This window comes from Tenrec ecaudatus, chromosome 17 (genome assembly GCF_050624435.1).
Source record: "Tenrec ecaudatus isolate mTenEca1 chromosome 17, mTenEca1.hap1, whole genome shotgun sequence".
NCBI classification, from domain to species: Eukaryota; Metazoa; Chordata; class Mammalia; order Afrosoricida; family Tenrecidae; genus Tenrec; species Tenrec ecaudatus.
Window position 1 is genome coordinate 56650396 of NC_134546.1, and position 23311 is coordinate 56673706.

General features: G+C 44.8%; 1 protein-coding gene across 4 annotated transcripts in view; it reads right to left on the bottom strand.

Annotated features, from left to right (window-relative positions):
- The window catches only part of NEO1 (neogenin 1), a 201943-nt gene that overhangs the window by 40719 nt on the left and 137913 nt on the right, over positions 1-23311 (bottom strand). For 2 of the 4 annotated variants that reach the window (XM_075535791.1, XM_075535789.1), the window contains exons 8-11: positions 15559-15718; positions 9128-9282; positions 1342-1490; positions 624-762 (exon numbers count right to left, since the gene is read on the bottom strand). In XM_075535791.1, the coding sequence (XP_075391906.1) occupies positions 624-762; positions 1342-1490; positions 9128-9282; positions 15559-15718 (603 nt within the window). Of the gene's footprint in view, positions 1-623; positions 763-1341; positions 1491-9127; positions 9283-15558; positions 15779-23311 lie in introns of all 4 variants that reach the window. The other 2 variants (XM_075535790.1, XM_075535788.1) reach the window with 1 other exon arrangement.

Here is a 23311-nt window from a genome sequence, read left to right on the forward strand (position 1 = left end):
AATACAAACCGTTACACCTAATACTTATTATTCCTAACACTATAAGTAATAATCATACCAATTGTGAAGCAGTTACACTTTGGAACGTCAGCAGTTCGAAACCACTAAGCAGCTCCACGGGAGCAAGATGAGGCGTCCTGCTCCCATAAAGATTGACTGACTCAGAGATACCTGTTCTGAGGGGTCAATTGGTGGCAGTGAGGGCTTCGTTTGTGCGCTGGCAGGATCCTTTACCACTGCTTGTCTTCCCAGATAGCCCAATCAAGCTTCGTCCTTCTCTCAGTGGCTGGTGGGTTCGAACTGCTGACCTTGAATGTAACAGCCCCATGCCTTAACCCATGATGCCTCTAGGGGACCTTAAACAAAGCTCCCACTGAAACTGTAAACACGGAAGGCTCACCAGCACTCTGCCCTCTCAGTGCCTCCTTACAGCAGCCCTGTGAAGTCGGTTGGCACTGTCTACACTGACATAGAAGGAAAGAGGCTCAGAGATGTTAAGGGACTGGACCAAAGTCACTTCCAAAATGTGGTTGAACAAGTTAAAATTGAATCTTCATGGCCAGAAACATGGAACGTGGTAGTTTCTTTCAAAGGCAGACAGATAGACAGACAGAAAGACTTACCATCTGACAATGTTCGAACAGCAACATCCTGCGTGGAGACTCCAGGGCCATGTTTGTTATAGGCCACCACCCGGAAACTGTATTCTGTGTGTTTTTTCAGCCCGAAGATAGTGTAGGAGTGACTTGCAACGTCAACATCCTTGAGTAAAATGAAACAACTTATACATATATACAGGATAAATGAGTCAAAGTGAAGAAATTACTACATTAATTATATACCTTGTATCAGTGTTTCCCAAAGTGGAGACACCATCCCTTGGGAGGGTGCTAGAAAGATGGGGGCTGGGGCTACAGAAGCAGATGCCTACACTGTATCTGGGATTATGGGCTACAGTACAAGAGTTTTTAATAGCCAGGGGGTATCAAGTATTTTTAATTATTTTTTTCTGAAAAGGGAATGGCAGGCCAAATAAATTTGGGAACCACATTTGGGAACATTATGCAGATTCCTCCCCTGCCTACCCGCCCCCTTTATACGTTGTTAATAAACAGTCAAAGCAGGTGATTCATAAACACTGGCAATTTACTTTAAAAACACTGCTTGCTATTTAGTGACCTCTGCTGGTAGAACTACTGGATACAAAGAAGCTGAAACGTCCCAGCTGGTAATCTCATGATCTTCCGACTCCTCAGATTCTATTCAAGCAGTGCTGTTTCAGAATATTTTTTCAACTCTACTTGTTCCATCAATGTACTGAAAAGAGGCTTCATTTTATACCTGTTCTTTGTCAATCCCTTTCTCCATGTAGTACAGCTTGTAATTCTGAATCTCCCCATTGCCAGATAGCGGTGTTTCCCATGTGACAGTGACTGAAGTGGGTGAAATGGCGTACGCTCGGATGTTAGGTGCTGGTCCAGGGAGCTGAACTAGAAAACAAATTTCAGGAAAGCAAGCTTTACATGAGACCCAGGGCATTCCTCAATGGCCATTCTCAGCAATGTCCACAAAGTGGGCACATTTAAAGGACAAGAACAGCTGATAAGTGTTTTTAATTGAAGTGGCTTCAGGATCACATAGAATTAAACGCATCTTCCTTTCCATGACTTAAAAGCACCAACGATGTGAGAAGCACCTGGTTAACGACAGGAAACAGAAATTGGCAGAACTCTTTTGTGATTTGTAAAGTCCTGGTTTTGCAGTGGCACTGTGAATCACAGACCAGCAGCCACCACAAAGAAAGTCTTCTATTGCCAGGCACCATGGTAGGGCCAGGAGCCCTGGTGGTGTAGTGGGTATACCTTGGGCTGGGAGCTGCATGGTCAGCAGTTTGAAACCACCAGCAGCTCTGAGGGAGAAAGACTGGGCTTTCTACTCCTATAAACAGTCTCAGGAACCCACAGGGGCTGGTCATGAGTCAGCATTGACTTGATGGCAGTGAGCTGGGAGAGTTTACAGTAGGTCTTGGGACTATAGTGCTCGGTCCACAAGGAATTCACATGCTAATCAGGGTAGGCAGACATGTAATGTCATACCCATTCTGTATGGATTGGATTGCAAACCCCCTCCCCTCTAAATATGCATTGTAAATCTTGACCTATACACTATGGAACTAATCCTGGGGAATGGGTTTTCTTGGTTATTTTACTGAGACAGTATTCATGTTGGGTGTGTCTTGAGGCAATGGTTTTTGAGATAAAAATAGATTAAACAAGGAAGGGTGGTTGGGATAAACCAAATGCCAAACCCCAAGGAGATGGATCTCCACAGAATCAAGAAACAGAAGCAGAAGAGACAAGGGCATTTTCCCTTCAGAGCTGTCAGAGAGAAAGCCTTCCCCTGGATCAGTTTGTTGCAGCTCCCCATCCCCCCCCCCCCAGCCACTTGTGGGGTCCCTATTACAGCAGCACGAGAGGGAGGAGAGGCTTCCAGTCTGCCTTGGAAGGGGATAGTCAGGAAAGGGGAGGATTGATTAAGCCTGTTGGAATCAAGAATGCAGAAGGTTTTGCTCATATACCAAGAGGGAAATGATTCCATTCAATGGGTCCACGGGAGGCGATACAAGGCTTGTCTATGTATAGAAAAGACACAGTGCTGTGCGGTTCAGATTAGGCGGATCATAGGATGGACATGCAAGAGAGAATGTGGAAAAGGGCGACAGGAATCAAAGAAGGAAACACCTTGGTGACACCCGGGCGGCGCTGTTGGGTAGCGGTGGAGGTGGACTGCTCCCCGCAGATTCAAGCCTGCCAGCCCAGAAGCTGCTCTGCGGGAAGAGGATGAGGCTGCTTGCTCCTGTACAGATTAACAGCTGTGGAAGTGACTTGACATCTTGGGTTGAATTAATAGGTTTGGACTTTCTTGGCACATGTTAAGTACTTACTAACGAGTTATGAGCAGGAGGCATGGCGTGGTGAGATCTGTGTTTAGAAAGGACATCTGAACACAAGCATGAAGTAGCATAGTGAGAACACAGGACTAGATAAAGGATCAATAATAATGCCTTTTGGGAGGGAGGGGTAAAAATGAGGAGCTGATGCCAGGGGCTTATGTGGCTAGCAAATGTTTTGAGAGTGATGAGGGCAATGAATGTACAAATGTGCTTTACACAATGGAGGGATGGATGGACTGCGATAAGAGTTGTATGAGCCTCCAATAAAATGATTAAAAAATAATGCCTTTTAAAAACAGCTCCATTTATTGAATGACTACAATGAAGTATTTTGGCTTCATATAGGTTTTCTTCCTTTCTTGTATCACTTTTCCCTTTATTTTTATTTTAAACCACTTTATTGGGTGCTCGTACAGCTCTCATCACAATCCACACATCCATCTAGTGTATCCAGCACACCTGTACATGTGTTGCCATCATCATTTCCAAAACATTTTCTTTCTACTTGAGCCCTTCGTATCAGCTCGTTTCCCCCCGCCCCCTTTCCCTCACTCATGAACCCTTGATAATTTATAAAATTTTTCCCCATGTCTTACTTACACTGACTGATGTCTCCCTTCCCCCACTTTTCTGTTATCTGTCCCACTGGGAACGGGGTATATGTAGCTATGTGATTGGTTTCCCCCCACCTTCCCCTTCCCCTCCTGGTATCGCCACTCTCATTATTGTTCCTCAGGGGCTTATCTGTCCTGAATTCCCTATGTTTCAGCTATTATCTGTACTAGTATACATGCTCTGGTCTAACTGAATTTGTAAGGTAGAACTGGGGTCATGATAGTGGAGTGGGGGTGGGGGCGGAGAAGAAGCATAAAAGAACTAGAGGAAAGTTATATGTTTCATCAATGGTATACTGCACCTGACTGGCTCATCTCTTCCTTGTGACCCTTCTGTAAGGGGATGTCCAATTGTCTACAGATGGGGTCTGGGTCTCCACTCCACACTCCCCCTCATTCACATTGATATGATTTTTTTTGTTCAGGGTCTTTGATGCCTGATAACTGATCCCATCGACACATGATCACACAGGCTGATGTGCTTCTTCCATGTGGGCTGGGTTACTTCTTAGCTAGATGGCCGCTTGTTTATCTTCAAGCCTTTAAGACCCCAGACATTATAACTTTTGATAGCCGGGCACCATCAGCTTTCTTCACATTTGCTTATGCACCCATTTGTCCTCAGTGATTGTTTTGGGAAGGTGAGTGTCACTGAATGCTGGGTTATTAGAACAAAGTGTTCTTGCGTTGAGGGAGTACTTGAGTTGAGGACCAATGTCCATCTGCTACCTTAATATTTAACATATATGTACATAACATGAATATATTTAGGTCAATTTCTCTATTGTTTTATATATATACATTTACATATGTACACGCCTATATTTAGACCTCTAGGTTTTTATTTAATCTTTGTGATAACACAAATGAGGTGCAGACTATGATCATTCCCATTTACAGATGAGGAAACTGAGGCTGAAACAGTAAGAACTTTTCCCCCAAGTGATGGTAAAGTTAGGGAGTGATGGAGCCAGGGACTGAGTACATTCTAAGGCTTGGGCTTAAGGAGACCAGCGGAAAGAATGTCATCATACACTCAGCAACATATTGGATGGATGGATGTTTGGCTGCCTTATCAAATGCCAGTCTGTCCATCTGGTTCTAGTATGCACCATGGCTCACATACCTCTCTAACCCTATCCTTCTTTGTGACCAGTAGTCTCCAGTACCAACATACAAGGGAGTACATCCCCCCAAAAAACAGAAACAAGCTCTGCTGGGCAGAGCTTTCATAATACGCATTTTCCCCATCAGGCGAGCATCACACATTTGCTTTGAGTTAGTGCACAAGGGGTGTCACATGGAAAGGTCCTCTCTGGTCACAGTGAAAACTTTCATAAAAGCAGTTTCACTAGAACATCATTTTTTGAGGGCCAGTTTACGAGAACAATGTGTGGCTGTGAACTTTTGTTTCCTGCTCGGGAAAAATGCCACAGAAACTATTGTGATGTTGAACACAGTTTACAAAAACAGCATTATGGGAAAAATTCAAGTGTATGAGTGGTTTTCTCAGTTCAAAAAAGAATACTGTCGATTGATAACAAAGCTCATTTTGGACATCTATCAACCTCCTGAACAGAAGACAATGTTGATAAAATCTGTGCGCTTGTGCTGGAAGACTGGCGACGGACCATTGAAGAGATGGGGAAGTTAGCTGGACTGTCTTGGAGCTTGGTTCAGCGAATTTTAATAGAAGATTTGGGAAAGTGAGGGGATGAACTTTGCCTTGGGTTTTGACTGACCAGGAAAGAGAGCATTGGCTGGAAGCATGCTGTGCTTTGAAAGAAACAGCTCCGAAGCGATCCAGACCTTTTCCCCCCCAAGGTCATTACTGATGAAGAGACAGGGTGCTACTCTTATGACCCCAAAAGGAAACAGCAATCAAGCCAGTGGAAGACACCATTGTCACCTTGCCCCCCAAAAGGTCCTCAAGTGAAATAAACGATCGAGATGATGCTCGTTGGGTTTTTGATGTGAGGGGGATAACACATTTGGAGCTTGTTCGACCAGGTCAGACGGTTAATCAGGCTTTCCACTTAGAGGTTCTGAAGAGAGAGCATCACAGTGTGTGACAAAATAGGCCTGGTTTGTGGCAGATGGGGGACTGGTTTTGCCACCATGACAATGCACCTGCTTACACAGCCATCTCAGCGCACCAGTTGTTGGCCAAAAACAGCATGCCTCGTTTGCCCCATGCACCTCACTCACCTGACCTCGCTCCGCATGACTCCCTTTAGTTTCCAAGCATGAAGAGGGACATGAAAGGGCAGCGATTTGATGACAGAGGAGTGAAGGAAAAAACGAGGGAGGTGCTGTCAGCCATCCAAACAGATGAGTTTGGAAAATGTTTCCAAGAATAGAATTGCAGATGTGACGAATGGATTAAGTGCAATGGAGACTACTTTGAAGGCGATAAGATTGTCTTATAAAATTTTTTAAAAAACATAGCGTGGGGGGGGATTCTGGGTGTTTTTTTTTCAGGGGTACCCCCTCATATATATAAATCCTGAGTCGCTGCCTATTTCTACACTTTGGTAGACATTCCATATTTGAAAACAATTTCTCTGGCACTAGTGTCTCTGTAATAGACATCCATTAGACTTAAGAGATGGGAAGAGGAGAAGGGGGAAACAACCAAAAAATACAAACCGAGCTGGCTTTCTTGAAAACCTACCACCACAGCTTAAGACGAATTTTGCTACCAGAGTAGAGGAACCTGAGTATGGTTATGCTCCCAGTTGTTTGCTATATTTAGTCATGAATCATGCTATTCGTTGAATGTCAAGACCATATTGTGTGCCGCCTGACAGGTGGGATCTGTCACACTTTGGCCACTATGGGAAACTTTCCTCTAACTTATTAAAGAAGGAAAGCAAAACAGTTCCTGAATTCCCTTGAAATCACTTCCAATATATTCACTGGCTAAGGGGAGGCAAATATGATCCTACAAAAGGCGCTAATGAATTCCTTCATTTCAGTCAAGCAGTGGCATAATAATAAAGAAGGGTGAGGTGGGGGGTTGGGGCTGGTTTCAGTTGGTTTGTGGAGCTAAATATGTACAATATTGTCGCGAGCGGATTCCAACACGTATACATCCCACACACAAGCTGAATACCTCCAGACGAAATGCTAATCGTTCTCCACTAACTCCTTCTTGTGTGCCAAAACACGCTACACTCTCTCTCTAGCCCTAAAAATGCCTTCACTAGAACCTGTTGCCCTTTCCCATCAACAGTCTTATTTAACTTTTTATCTTTTCGCCAAACTTCTGCAACAAATGATCCCGTGCCTCCTTCCTTTGTGAGGGCAATACTATGCATGCAATTAAAATGGCATCTCTCATGTCTCTGGTCCCAGACTGTGCTCCTAGTGGGCAGGAGTCAAGTCACTTTTGTACATTCACTGCCCACAACACTGGCAGTCAGTTACTCAAAGAACTCACTCTGAATTCACAGGTTGCCTTCCATCTTTAAAGTTGGCAGTGACTTGCTGAGTCCCAGGGTTCTCCAGTTTGACTCTCAAGCCCTGAGCAAGGCACAGGAGCTACCTGTTCTCTCCCCAAAACAATGTGAAGGTGAACAGGTGCACACGTATGCATTCTCATGAATTTCCATAAGATTCGCAGGCTCCAGGTCAGAATCCTGGCACTCGGTTAAATGTAGTAGCCTTTTCTTCCATGTTGATTCTATTTTGGAGACTTAGGTCAGGCAGCTTCCTTCCTCCCAAATCTTCTATGTCAAATACTTCCAGACCAACCTTAGTCTAGCATTTGCCTTAACTTACCTATCTTCTAGTCATTTTTCCTTATTCTGCCTTTCCATAGCTCTCGTGGATACAGCCTGTATAGGGACACTTAATGGAGGTAACTGAGTTTGAAATTGGTAGGCATGTTCCTACTCATGTTTGAACATGTACAACTCTGATGTTTAACATCCTTTCCTGTAACAAGAACATATGTTTTCTTTAGGTCAATCCCTGGATTCTCTGGGAGTGCCCCTTCTCTTGCCTAGGTTTGATTCCGATCTTCAGTCTCTGTCTCTGAAGTAATCTGTTGCTTCTTAGTTCGGCAGCTCATTATATCAAGGGAAAATTCCTATCTGGTTCCTTTCTATTTCCCTAGTACTCCGTGTGGCAGCTGCCATGTGGCTGTCAGCAGCTCTGAGTTAGTCCTGGGCTCATGACAACCCATGAACAATGGGATCAAACCACTGTGATCCATATGGTTTTCTCGGAATGATTCTTGTTTGTTTGTTTGTTCAGAAGTAGATCTCCAGGCCTTCTCGTGCCTCGTACAGCCACTGTCAACCAGTCGATTCCGAATCACAGCTACCCAAAGGAGGTACTTGATCAATCTCGACGAGTGAATGGTTCGCCACAGAATCAGGAAGCAAAGCTTCCTAGCCTCCGACTTCCCTTATTCTGACCTGTAGGTACAGGCCTTGGATTACTCCCATCATTTCCCTGCTAAATTCATTTACTACGTTTAGTCCTCTGGTAAGCAGCTTCCACACATGTATGACATATGCCTCCTACCAGCAGTACAATCTTTATTACTGTAGGTTGTGTTCTCCTCTCTCTCTCTCTCTCTCTCTCTCTCTCTCTCTCTCTCTCTCTCTCTCTCTCTCTCTCTCTCTCTCTCTCACACACACACAGCAAACAAGTGCAGGTAACAATAAAGAAGCCCGAAGACTGCTCTGAGGAATGACGGTGACTTGTAGTCAAAGAAGGCAGACGTCTAGGGAAAAAGTCACAACTGGCAGGTTTGCTGTTTTTAACCAGACTTCAGGCATACAAAACAAGCAAACTCATCTCCCTGCCAGAGCCACGGCAACCCCCCAGGGCAGTGCAGGACTGAGACTCAGAGCTTCCGAGAAGTAACTCTTTATAGGAGTGGGAAGCCTGGCCTTTCTCCCGTGGAGCTGGTGGCTTGACTTTGTAGTTAGCAGCCCATTATATAACCACTAACTCACCAGGGCCCCTTTAAGACATGAAGATACATGTAAAATAAGCCACCATGATGTTCATCTTCATTAAAGAAAATGTTAAGGCATGCAATAGGAAGCAACTTTAGGTTGAAAAAGAAGCGTGTCATACATATAAAGATGAGACAATCCCATTGACTACAGTTATGAAAAATCTTCTTCATGTGGAAGGCAGTCTAGTAGCCAGGGTGAGAAATGCACGAGTGGCAAAGACAAAGTCTTCAACATAAGACAAGTGAAAGATCAAAATAATCAAATATATAAAAAAAAATCAAATATTCAAAGAGAAAAGTGAGCATGTATGTTAGAAATTGAAGGGCTACAACATTAACCAGGGTCAGGAAAAAGGCTCTGAGAGGGGTCTTAAAGGGCCAGTAAAGTCTGAATGTGTACAGAAGTCGCAGAGGTAAACCGGCGATCCTTTGTGATTGCTTGAAGTGGACCGATCTTCTCCCCTGAATTCAGGAGCTCCTTGAATTGTCATCTCCTCTCTCTCTAAGGAGTGCGAGGCAAAACGCCGCGTGGCCCTTCACCCACTCAGACCTGCGGTGGGGCTGGTGGGAGGGTGGGAGGCTTACCCTCAGGCTGTGTCTCCACCCGCAGAGGAGCCGAGCTCTCGCCGGGGCCGTGCTTATTCTGAGCCGTGACCCTAAAGACATACACAGTGGCCGGCATCAGGTTTTGGATCATTACTTGCATTTCTCCTGGGCGGCTCGTGTTCTCCACACGTTCTCTGTGGGCAAAGAAAAGGCACCAGTCAGGCATCTTTCTAGAATGCACCACTGCATTTTCATGGCAATGCCTCACTGACACCTCTCTGTACCAAAGTCTTAACAACTCTAGGTCAAATTAAGTCTCCGTTCTCAAACAGCGAGACTCTGGAGCTGTGGGGGAGTGTATTATAGAGCACATGACCGTGGTCCCAGCAAGGTTATGTGTGCCTATAAACTCGCTGGTGTCTGGCTCAAACACTGCTAGTGCTGATTATAATCCCAACGTCCTTCCGGAGAGAGCAGCTCATGGTCTTCACTGGCGTTATAAGGCTGAGTTCTAGTGAGTGATTCTCAGGGAGATTAACAGAAGGTGGTTGGCTAAATATGTGTGACCCAATTGCTAAAGAAACTATCAAGGGATGCTGTGTGTGTGTTGGATAGTAGACTCTCAGTTTCTTTTTTAAAGCTAGACATTATCACCTTTAAAATTGGGAAGAAAACCATTACAAAGTTAAATGAATTCTCCATGTAACCCAATCTTTAAAACAGACGAAGACACTGAATTTTAGAATTTATTTCTTCAAACCAGTACTCATTAGAATGATTACAAATTGACCATTTGGAAATGTCTGACAAATCTTTCAAACAGTACAAATGAACCCAATGATCCTGAGTTACGAAGCGATGAGAAGCAAAGGTCAGTTATCTAGGCTCTTCAATTAAAAGGTAGCTTCCAAGCTAAATAATGGGGGCTATGCTCAGCCCACTGTCCTTACTATGACAGAAACCATGACACTAAAATCCAAAGCTAAGCTCACTGCCTTCAAGCTGATGCTGACTCACAGCAACTCTATTAGACAGGGAAGGAATGCCCCTTGAGTTTCTGAGACTGTGCTCTGTTTAGGGAGTGGGAAGCCTATCTTTCCCCATGGAGTGACTGGTGGTTTCAAACTGCTGGCCTTGGGGTCAGCATCCCAATGTGTAACCACTACACCACATGGATTCCCTACTCACTTAGACAACTGGCCTTTATGAATTATAAGCACAGGAAGAAAGACCTATATCTACTTTGTGAAAGTGATAGAAGAGCCAAAACTACCCTGTGGGAGAAACTATTTTGAAATGTCAAATCTGTTGAATTAAAATTCATCCCGACAAGCATTGGTAATTTGCCCTGCTGTCAGTAACTATAGTTTGTTAAGGTCTACAGGAGCCGGTCAAGTTGTCTGAATGAATAGGGACTTGTGCATTTGAGGGAGGCGTTTTTCAATAGTTTTCTATAGTTAATTTACTTTGATTAAACAATAAAAACCCAACATGCCCCTACACCACTCTGTAGGAGATTGTTTCTCTATAATCAGCTGAGCTCACTGGAGCAGAGTGCTGTGGCTAAAAAGAGACTGCCAGGAGACCCTTGAGCATCTATGAGGTGAGACTTCCAAGTCACAGAGCCCAAGGAAGAAGCCATCAGCTATTTCTGGAAACTCGGCGGCTTCGGACATTTGCAGAAATGCTGTCCACAAACGATTCCTGTCTAAAAGAAAATACTTTACACCTCACTCAACGGAAAGCTCCACTCCAGAGGCTAGTCTGAGTTGCTCATCCACACAGACTCGAAACAAGACAATGGGAGGAGGGTCTACTTCCATTTAATCCGAAGTTGTGTGATCCAGTTCTCCTGGCAATGCTACTAGTGAACTGTGGGTCCATGGGCAGTCATTGACCCATGGGGGCTTGAAGTTCCGCCCTTACGCATTCCAAGGGAGGAGCAGACTTAGAGCAAACTCTCTCTTAAAGGGCCTGATGGTCCATACAGTTAAACCCGTGGAAGCCGGAACTGATGTAAAACGAAAGCCTGTCAGAGGAGGGAAACTCGGGCATTTTCCACCGAAAGAAGTGATAGGAAAGTGGTAAGACGGCACCCTGCCAAAGGTGGAACACTTGTGAGATCAGTAAAAAATAAGGGGGGGGTCCCATCTAGTTTCCAGCTCCCCCAAGTGCCACTGTAGTACATCAGGCCAAGAGCAAAATGGAGGCTGCTGTTTAGTCGCCCGTCTGATTTGTCCCACGGTCTGTCAACCTCTGGACGAGACTTAACAGATCGCTAAGCCAGCACCCTAAGCTCTAAAGTCAACAACCTCTGGAAGGACGTATGTTATTCTCCCTCTAGCGGTTAGCATCGAGAAGCACAGCTATAACAGCCAAAGGCCCATGCGCTGCGGGCGAAAGGGCAGAGGCTGGAACCCTTTGGACAGGGGTCCTCAAACATTTAAAACAGGGACCAGGTCACTGTCCCTCAGGCCCGTTGGAGGGCCGGACTATAGTTTTAAAAAACTATGAAAAAATTCCTATGCACATTGCACATATCCTATTTTGAAGTAAACCAACAAACGGGGCAAAAACACCCCGGTGGACCGGATAAATGTCCTCGGTGGGCTGCAGTTTGAGGACCCCTGCTTTGGAATGTGGGACAACTCAGGTACCCGGGGCGCCTAGTGCCACCCGGTGGTAGAACGTACAATTGTGGGAAGTGGGGCACCACACTTCCTGAAGCACAAACATGTTTACGTAGACCCCAATCTTCAGTTAATTCTTATTGGAAGCGTTCAGGAGTACATTTATCACCCTCATTTTTCATTCGAGAAAAATGTGCTTAGAGAGGTTAAGTTTAAGAAAGCACTTTGTTCATGAAACAGGAAGCTAAGGCAGTCCTTGGACTTGGGACTTCTCTGCACTGTGCTCCTCCACAGAGACCAGTTTCAAAGAATCTTCCTTTGAAACATTTCCCAGGCACACCCTATCCATCCCGAGTCACTGCCTGGTGTGTCTCCTGGGAGCACAACATCTACCACGAACCCAATCTGCCTTCCTGCCAATCTTGCTTAAGGTCCCCAAGGCACCACTAGTGCAAGCCGTGGGGAAGAAACCACAGCGGACCCTTGCTCAGCAATCTGGAACTGCCCCACCGCACCAACCGTTCGCCCAAATTCTTCCTGGCATGTGAACATCTGGCTCCAAACAAGGACTTGACTCAAACCCTGCCCCAAACGCCAGGCCAGTTAGCAGAGTAGCTAGCTTTCTTGACACCCTGGAAGCAGAGAGTCAACAGAAACCCTACCTGGTGTCCTCCTCCCCTTTATACAAACTTGGCTTCTGGCCTCCAACCGTGTAATGCTTACCTTTTTCTCCCATTGTAACTTCATTTGTTTGTCTCCCTGCTCATAATACTTAACCATTAACGACAATTTTAAGAGCAATGTATTCTCTCGCAAGTCTACGTAGTAAAGAAAGAAACAAAGCCCTCATCCTTCTGTCACATCCTGAGGCCAGTTCTGTCCACACTAAGGTGTCAGGGTCTGGGGCTGGACAGTCCTCTGCTGTAGGGGCTGTCCTGTGTATTATGTTTAGTGCCGTCCCTGGCTTCTCCCCACTGACACCAGTAACATCCCATCCCATCCCTCTAGCCTAGTAGTGAAAACAAAAAGTTTTGCGACCTGTCCCCTGGGGGAGAAATTGCCCCCATTTGAGAATCACCGGTCTGTATATTTACCTGTACCATCAAAACACACAGCTCTAAGTCATTTTCTAAAGCCTGCTACACTACACTCCATAAGGACACACAAACACTCTCTGTATGCTCCTCTATCGAAGAACATTTAAACTGTGTGTGTGTTGGCTTTGTCCTTACAAACGATGCGACAATAAACATTTTTATATAAGCTCCCTGTGCTTACTATCTGTGTGCATATAAGACAGACAGGTAAAAGTGTAACTAGATTGAAGGAAATTCACATGAAAAGATTTGAAAATACTGCCAAATCACCACTCCCCAAAGGCCACTCGAATTTATACTGCCTCCCTGGTGGCGAAGTGGTTCCGAGCCGGGCTGCGATCCCGAGGTTAACAATTAGGAACCACCAGCAGCACTGAGGGAAAGAGACGGGGCTTTCAACCCCCAAGAAGAGTTATAGTCTCCGAAACCCACAGGGGCAGCTCTACCCCGCCCCACTACTATATGCCAGCCTCTATTTCAGGTCGTGGTGATCTTCAACTGAATAAGACACACACAATAAATAATGGAATAAAAGAGAAAAAAATCAGAAAGTGATACATGTTCTTCCAAAGCCCACCCCCAAACTATATAAATCCCAAAAGGTGGTGTGATTGGTAGGGGTGCTTTGCTAAACGTTAACAACGGGCTCTGGGGGATAGCATTTATTGATGCGAAAACTTCCAAGCGTAGCTAATTTCAAGCTACAATCAGGTTTTCACAAATTCCTGGAAATGTAACTCAGGAACATGCTGGTTCCAGCACATGAGAGGTGGGAGGGACTGAAGAGTCTTCCTGGAAGGCCTCAGCAGATGCCACCAGAGGATGGGCAAGGAGGAGGCCCAGGAATAGGCCAGGGAAAAGTACTCAGTCTCTCTCTCTTTCTCTCACTCAGGTAGAAAGGTAAGTGTCCTGTCCTGTCTCGGGACCTCTCACTAAAGCAGACTGCGGCTTTCTTAATGTGGTGCAAAGAGTGAGCACAGTGAAGGGATCTAATCCCGCCACATGCCAGCAGCGCGTCTAGGGCACACAGCACAAGGCTTGGCTCTTCCCAAAGAGAAGATAACACAAGTCCACCTGAAGTGACCGAAGAGGAACAAATGGACAGCAGTAGATTGTGTGCGCCACAAACAAGGGCTAATATTATCGGTGCAAATAAGTATATTTGCAAAATGCGGTGCCCAAAAATGCTTTAAGCTTACCTCTGGACCTAGAGGGACTGATGGAATATATACATACATATTTTATACAAATATATGTACATCTCTACGCACACATATAGTTGAGGGTTAGTTAAAAAAAGTATTGCTACAAAAACTAGAAACCGCCATTAAATGAAAATATCACAATGGGGAGACATTGTTTTTGCCGCATCCTGTGTCTAGGGCTATGCCCTTCTGAAGCCAATGTCTCCGTCTCTCCAACCTTTCACTGAGAGTCCGCTCTCTTCAGTGCAGATGTCATCAGGACAGCAGTTTGGCACTCGCAGGGCTGCCCTTTCAATGCTCTTTGTGTTCTGGGAATAAAAACCCGTCTACAGGGCTGTACATACGGCGGATGGGAGAAGCAAGGGGCAGCCCCTGCGACCCTCAAACACTGAGCAGGTGCATTGTTGTGTTGGTGGTGGTAGTGGTGGGGAAATCCCTCTTTACAATTTTCCTGCTTTTTCTTGCTAATGCACGTTTTTCTTTTCTTAAGATTTTCTAATAACCGCCCCCCTGTGGTTGTCCTTCCAGAAAATCTATCCAGGTTAGCCCTTTGGCATTCCCCCCAAAACAGTTGCCACAACTTTCTGAACTGCCTCAAATTAAACTAGCCCAGCAGATACCCTTGTGTAAGCCACTGTGTGGAGTGGACCTTTTTGTTGAAAGTGGGCCTTTTTGTTGAAAGTGGGCCTTTTTGTTGAAAGTGGGCCTTTTTGTTGAAAGTGGGCCTTTTTGACGAAAGCCAGAGTATTACCAAGAGAACTCGTCTGAAGCCACCTACTGGTCAGAGAGAGAGATGTGTAGCCGTCGGATGTGAAAGTCCACTCATGCCCCAGCAGCAACACTTTCTGACTTGCCCTCATCTATATAAAGAGATGCGTACTTTAGCTGGCCGGGAGAGAAGAGGTGATTGAAGACACCAGCACGTGGGGGAAATCACAGTGCTAAGAATTAGTCTGGTTTCATTAGAAACCGAGATCAAGTTGGGAGAGATGGAAAAATAAGGTTGGCTAGACCAAGTCAGACACGGGAGGAAGCTCCCCGGAGATTCTGGGCTTCTTCCTCGAAGCAATAGAAAAGCAGCCTGAGTTCCCGAGAGGGCTGAGGATAGAGAGGGATTTCATGAAAGCGCTGCTTCCGGCAGATTGCTCCTGCTGTCAAGTATGGTCCAGTGGCTTCGGACTCACAGCGACCCTGTGGGGTCACTAACTTCTCTTGCAGACTCTGGAGCTCCGCAGTCCACACTGACACAAGGGCTCAGGCAAATATTCATTTTAGTCTTTGTTCATACAAAGTGACCTACCTTGATCACACACTCCTTAAGCCATCTCAGAAGGGCTGGACAGAACACCAGGAGAGTCTCAGCCTGGCTTAGAGTATTTTAATGAACACACCTCAGTTAGCAACCATGTTTTCTGGACTGAACATTAGCAATACCCCTCACAAACAAGAGCCCGGGGGAGGGGAGCAGGCAGGCATGACCAGGCTGCAGTGGGCTCAGATGCATGCGGCCAACTGGATCCAGACACACTGGCACTCACCTAGCAACCCCTTCCTTGGTGTAGAAGACAGAGTAGGTGAGGTTGTCTCCAGGAGGGTCTGATGCAGGTGTCCGCCACGTCAGTTTGATGAAGCGGGTAGAGACCAGGGAGGCCACGACGTCCCGGGGAGCCGAAGGCAGTGGTCCCGCGGTGGCTGGCGCTAGATGGTCAGTAGTGGCACTGGTCAGTGAAGTGGGAGGCAATGTTGGGATGGCAACATCTTGTCATGTGCAAACATTGGGGAATATGAAGGGCAAACCACGACGGTTTTAAAAAAGAGAACAGAAAAACAAAAAACAAAAAAAGAAATAAACAAAACCACGATGGGAAATAAAATAAAATGAATGAACATAAAAGAGGCCATTAACCTGAAGGCTACCATGCAGGCTAAGGGTAACTAACCACAAACTAATGGTCACTATTCAAGACACATCACCGTACGGCAAGCAGACTCTCTTATCACTGTAATGGTCGTGGGCAAGGGACGGGGAGCGGGGCGTGATGGCTGAGAATAAAACATCTCACAGGAGGGCACAGCAGTGCCCAAGGAACCTTCATAATCCGCACGGTAGCATGCACATCTGCGAAACTGCACATTCATCTTCTATCTGATAAGGCCTCACTAGATCCCTTCTACTTGGTCAAAGTATGAAACCGTGTGCACAGGACAGGTCCCACACTGCGGGGACCTCACTCTAGAGCCGCGTGTGCCTTCAACTCTGCAGGAAGGCTAAGGCAAATGGTCTTCAAGAGCCATGCTGCCAATTTTAGTCTAAACCTAAGCTGTTATTTTTCTTTTTTCCATTTTCTAATATTAGAGGTGTACCAACCTTTCTCATTTCTTTCTGTTATCCTTAACTTGCCACCTTATTAACTCACTTAACTATGACAGTATAAAACCTTTCATCTAAAATATGCAGGTTGCTGACCTGTTTGTGATCCTTACTACAGTGTGTATCAAAATGGCTTGCAAGCCTTGGGGACTATACCAGGTAGATGAAGCAGGGGTGAGTACAGAATCTTAATTGGTTGAAAGCTCTTTTTAGACACCTACCATCACGAGTAACTATTACCTCCCAAGGCAGATCTTCCTTCTATGACTGTTGTAAACATAAGAGACTCTAGGTCTAACAGGAGCCCTGGGTTCCACAAGGGTCGCAGTTCTAGACCACCGTCTGCTCCTCAAGGGAAAGAGGAGGCTTCTGCTCTTGTGAAGACTGGCAGTCTTGGAAACACAGGGGCAGGTCTAGTCTGTCCTGCAGGGCTGCTGTGCCTTAGAGTTAACTTGACGGCAATACGTTTGGTCTTTTGGGAAGGCAGTTCAGTATACTGCTACACAATTCCAGTTTTTAAATATATTCCTAATATAGAAACTAAACTCTCCTTTATTCTGGACCACCTGCACACATTTAATCTCCTTATTTTTTAATGTATGGGATTCATTAGATTGCGGTATCAAAACCTTCGTGGGGAAATTATTAGAAAAGAGGCAGAGAAGAAAGCGTGAACATTCCAGGCCTAGTGCTAGCCAGTCAGTGGTGCGACTGTGGCCATCAAGTGGTTTTTGCCTTGGGACCTTGACCTTGTTGAACTCGTTAGCTGTAGTGTGGCTCTTGTTTTGGTAGACTCCTGAGGGTTTCCAGACCCAAGTTAAAGAGCACGCTCCTAAAGGCAGCAGAAACCAGCTGTCATCTTAGGGGGTTCCCATGACACTCTCCCTTCTGACCTTTTCCAATATTCTGTTGGGTTCAATAATTCCCAAAGGACAAGGCCTAGGAAGGTTCCAATACGCTGAGTTTCCATGTCCTCAGAAATGACCCAACCCCCAATGTTTTTCACCACCCAGAAAGCTAATGGAGATTCCATATTCAAACGCAGTCCTACTGCAGGCGTGACTAAGTCAACCATTGCCCATGCGGTTGAATCCAGCCCCAAGCTCTCTCTGCTGAAGGGAGGCTGGACTTAAGGTCTTTCTGGCCTGGCCAGCCCCTGCCCGAGAGTCACTGCGTAGTGTTACTTGTCACACAGCTAAGGGGTGGAGCCCCTCCACGAATAAGAAAGGTTCCAATCAACGGAGCAAGTCTGAGGGTTTGCAGGTTACCTCTCAGTGCCTCGACCAAAAACCAGCTCTTTAAATCAACGACCAACTTCATAACACGCTCATGCCATCTTTAAGTAGAATTTAACCGGTAGTTGGTTTTTTCAAGTAGCACATAGAAAAAACATCCAAATTCCCTGCCATCAAGTCAATTCTGACTCAGTGACCCTACCTACATAGGGTTTCCAAAGCTATAAAATCATTTTAAAAAAAAAATCATTTTATTGGGGGCCCATACAACTCTTACCACAATCCATACATCCATCGTGTCAAGCACATTTGTACATTTGTTGTCCTCATCATTCTCAAAACATTTGCTTTCCACGTGAGCCCTTGGTATCAGTTCATTTATACCCCTTACTCACAAACCCTTGATAATTTATAAATTATTATTATTTGTGTCACATCTTACGCTGTCCGACATCTCGAAAGCTGTAAATCTTCATGGAAACAGATAGCTGCATCCTTCTCCCGTGGAGCAGCATGTGGATTTGAACTGCTGAATCACCTTAAGCTGAGCATGTGACCCAGAAATTCCACTCTCAGGAATCCACCCAAGAGAAATAAAAATCAAGTGTCTACACAAGAGGGCTCATAATAGCAATTATTCAAAATAGTCAAAGTTGGAGGGGATAGTGCAACTGTCTATAAACTGGTAAGTAAATAGGTAAAACTACATATATCGATAAAATGGAATACTATTCAGCAATCAATACTGACATATACTACAAGGATGATGTGAGGGGAAAAAAAAGGCCTAGGCTAAATGAAAGCCAGTAACAGAAGACTATTACATGATTCAGTTAATATAGAATGTAATACAGAATGACATCAAAAGGTGTCTTTTACAGCCAGAAAGGAAATTGCCTGGGCCTGGGGTTAGAGTGGGAAAAGACTACAAACAGGGAATTTGTTGGGAAGGTGGAAAATGCTGTGAACCTGGACTGTGGGGATGACCACACAGCTCTATAAATTTACTAAAAATCACTCAACATGTACTTACAATGGGTGAATTTTATAGTATGTAAGTCTTATACTTCAATAAAGCTGTTAGAGAAACAGCTTGGACTGGTTAGTTAAAAAGATTTAATGTATCTTTTGCCTCATGTGAAATTGCAATCGTTAATACTGAGTCAAAGATATTTCTGTCACTTGAGACAATCTCAAGAGTCTTCACAAAATAAAAATGTTCACAATTTACTGAAAGGACTTTTACAGATGCCAATCAGTTACAAAGTGGCCCAGAAAAAGTGAAATACACAGATCTGTAGGCTAAATTTGGTACAATCTTTGTTTCTTGGGGCCGGGAGTTACTGGCATTGAGTCAATTCCAACTCACCGGGTCTCTGTAGGACAGGGTGGAAGTCTCTCTATGGGTTTCCAAGACTCTAACTTTACACGAGAAGAAAGCTCCATAAATTACCTTAGAGTGTGGTGGTGGCTTTGAACTGCTAACCTTTTGATTACAGCCCAACATGTACCTACTGCCACCAGGGCTCTGTTGGGGTGGGGGATAGGGAGGTCTAGTTCAGTTAAGAGCTGTTAAGTCATTGTCCGTTTCCATCCCTTCTGTCACCAATCCTCCTGCTACCAGAGTTCATTTTGATCACATCACCCAACTGCTCTAAAGTGACTTATAAAATGAAGTCCAGAAACTTCAGCATAGTGGTCAAGGTCCTACCTAGACTGGTCTTTTCCAGCGAGCCTCATTTCCTGGCTACGGCATGTTGGTGATGTGCCTGGGTACTGAACTAGAAAGGACTCCCCCAGTTTCTGGCCCTTTGCTCACACTGCGACTCAATGCAGAGTCTGATTTCAATTCAAATGTAGAGCCTGAAATCTGCTGGGCAAGCCCTGTGTCATGCAGGTTTACCCCAGGACTACCTTCTCCCCACACCTTCTCTTTCTCCACTGTAGTTCAATGCTCCAGGTGCCACAACAGCATGCTCTTTGTACATCATAGCACGTGGGTTATTTATATTACAGGGTGTGTGTGTGTGTACACGCACACAGTCATAGATAGCCTGACTGGACCAGCCACTCTTTTGAGAAGAGGAATTCCATATCAAAGCACAGTTAGCTCTAACCTGCTGGCACAGACTCCTGGCAGTAGTGTTCACACTGCACTACCGCTGCCCTCTAATAACCTCCATAGACTCTTAAGCAAGGCCATCTGAAGTGATCTGTGTGATTATGGTTCTCCTGATCTAAATTTACGATCAACATGTCATGAGAGTCCCTCTTCATGTTTTTGAACATTCACTTCTAAAACTCAGCGAGACTGTCCTTGATGACTCTACTTTTAATGACACATTAGATTTGATAAAGTGTCTACTTTTAGCAGTTTATAATTATGAGCCTAGCCAATATACATATGCACTTGAAACGATTTCTGAAGGTAGAGATCATTAAATTCCATGCTGGGCATAATGCCCTTCGTTAAGTGGATCCAATTATCCTTATTCTACACCCACTCACACCATCCCGGTGAGCTGGGTGGAGACACATTTAAGTTTTCTCTTTGAAAACAAAATTCTGCTCCTTTTTCATCATCTTTTGACAACAGATTAGTTTTGAAACTTAAAAAAAAACAACCTTCTGATGCCCATTTTAAAAGAATCATGGGAAATTCCTACCTCCTCAGCCTTTCATTTCCTCAGGTTCAGGGTTTTTACCAAACTGGCATCACCCTGTATATGGTCGCATAGCCCATTCCTTCAGAGCAGTATCAGTAGGCATTCTGAAGTCTTTAGGTTACAGGAAAGGTTAGTTCCTAAATGCACCTTTAAGTCTACTTTGTAGGTAAGCTGGATCAGTGCATATGGCTCTGACTTAGCCTTACTGCAGTGCAAGCAAAGTTTGGAAACGTGGCAATAATTTAAACGCTGCACATGCAGCAAATTAAGGTTGTCTGATGAAGAATTTGCTGTGAGTAGGGGTTGGTTCCAGAGTAAAGGCAAATTTACAAATCACTAAAGTGCAAGTAGTAGCTGTCCAGAAGTTAGATGTTTATAACCCAGGGACTTCCTGTACCACAAACAGTTAGAGCCATATAGACAACACCGTGGAGCTATGCTAGTGCATGCTAAAGGACGTTCAGAAATTCTACAGGAAAGAGCTCTGTTTAACTTCATGAAATCTCCCCCTGCCCCTAAAACAACAATCACGTTTGGGGACCTCGGATAAATTATATCTAGGAGCCCTGGTGGCGTAGTAGGTACTTGTTGGCCTGCTAAGTACAAGGTCAGTGGGTCAAAAGCACCAGCTGCTCTGCAGGAGAAAGGCTTTCCACTCCCGGGGAGTGTTACAGTGTGGAAACCCACAGGGCAGTTGCATCCAGTAGCACAGGTTACTACAGAGTCAGAATCAACTTCATGGTAGCAAGCTTGATTACAGGTCTTGGAAGGTATTGATATCATACCTAGATAGTTCCAGACCGAAAGCAGACCTGGAAGAAGAAAGATGCAGTCCAGTCGGAAAAACGTGCAAATGAAACTTTCTAATAACAGCGTAACATTGCCTGATAGAGTACTGTCAGAAGATGAGGCCATCAGCTTGGAAAGTGCTCAGCACATGACAGGGGAAGAGCTGCCCCCTCAAAGTAGAGAGGACCTTCATGATGTGGGAAGAGCACAGCTTTGGGGACCTTCATGTGCTGACGGGCATGACTCAAAATAAGGACAAACTGCTGTAAACATCCATAAATAATCAGAACATGGACTGTATGAAGTATGAATCAAGGAAAACTGGGAGTACTCAAAGGGAACCGGAACACACAAAGAATGACATCCTTGGCATTTGTGAACTAAAAAGGGCTGGCATTAGTCATTTTGAGTAGGGCACTCCTACGGTTTTTTTGTCTGGAATGACAAAAAAATCAAGAGGAATGAATGGTGTCAGTCATGGTGAAAAGAACCCACCACCAACAACAACCAAAAAACCACCTCAACATCTGTCTTGAAGTGCAATGCTGCCTGACAGAATAATATCTATATGCCTACAGGGAAAATAAGGTAACAACTATTATTCAAATGTGTGTACCAACCACTAAAGCTGCGACAATGAAATTACAGCAGTCTACCGATGTCTTCCGTTTGAAATTGATCAAACACACAATCAAGATGCACTGATAATTATAGGTGACTGGAATGTAAAAGTTGAAACCAATGAGGAAGGAACAGTATTTGGAATATATGGCCTTGGTGACAGAAATGAAGCTGATAAACTCTGTAAGACCATCAACTTCTTCATTGCAAATATTCCTTTTCAGCTCCTTAAACAGTGACTGTACGCATGGACCTTACCAGATGGAATACATTGGCATCAAATAGATGCCATCAAATACATCTGTGATATGAGACAACAGAAAAGCTCAATATCACAGCCAAAACAAAGTCAGGGGCCGACTGTGGAATGGCCTGTCAATTGTTCAAAGCAAGTTCAGGATGAACCTGAAGAAAATTAATACAAGTCCACAAGAGACAAATATGACTTTGAGTCTATTCCTCCTGAATCTTGAGAACATTTCAAGAACAGAGTTGACATATTGAACACGAACAACCAAAGACCAGGAGTTCTGGAATGATATCAAGTACACACATGAAGACAGCAAAAAATGTCAAGAAAATGACAGCAAAGAAAATACCACAAGAGGTGTCAGAAGAGACTCTGAAACTTGCCCGTGAACACAGAATAGCTAAAGCAAAAGGAGGAAATGATGCAGTTACAGAGTTAACGAGAAGATCTCAAAAAGGCGCTGATGACAAAGTAAGGCAAGATCGTGAAAAATGCCAAGGCCTTCAGTGAGAAAACCAAAAGGGAAGTGGCAGGACTGATGGAAAAAAACTCAAGCCTTAAATTGCCATGTTGGAGGATGTCATGGAGAAAAGACTGAAAGATACAGAGGCATCAGAATGGGATAGGAAGAATACAGAGCCACTGTGCCCAAAGAACTGGTGGCTGCTCAACCATTTCACGAGGTAGTGTATTAGCAAACCAATGGTATCAAAGGAAAAGTCCAAGGTGCACTGAAGGCCTCAGCAAGAATAAAAGAGGTCCAGAAATGGAGAGAAGATCAAGTGAAAACTTTCATGAAGCGTGTGCACTGCTGGAAGCACTCATTAGTCTATCTGGAACACAGATACTTGGCCAACTGACTGGAAAAGATGCGTATTTGTGCCCATTCCAAAGAAGGGTGACCTAACAGACTAGAGAAAGTACTGAACAATATAATGAATATCATATTCATGCAAAATATTGCTGAAGCACACTCAACAATGATTGTAGCAAGGAGCTGCCAGAAAGGCAAGCCGCTTTCAGAGGAGGACACGGCACGAGGGATATCACCGCTGACGTCCGATGGTCAAGGAGGCAGAGAATCCCAGAACCAGGTTTGTGTTTACTGACTGTGCAGAGACATTGGACTGTAAGGGTCACAATAAACTCTGAAGAAGGAGAATGCCAGAACACTCATTTGCCCTTGTGGAACCTGTAACCAGAACCAAGAGACAGTTGCTTCGAGAGAAGAAGGGGATATTGTGGGCTGAGATCAGGAAAGCTTTGCATCAGATGTGTGTTCTTTCACCGGGCTCATTCCATCTGTTTGCTGAGCAAATTCCCTCTGATGTTGCTCGCCTGATTTCACTGAGACTGCAA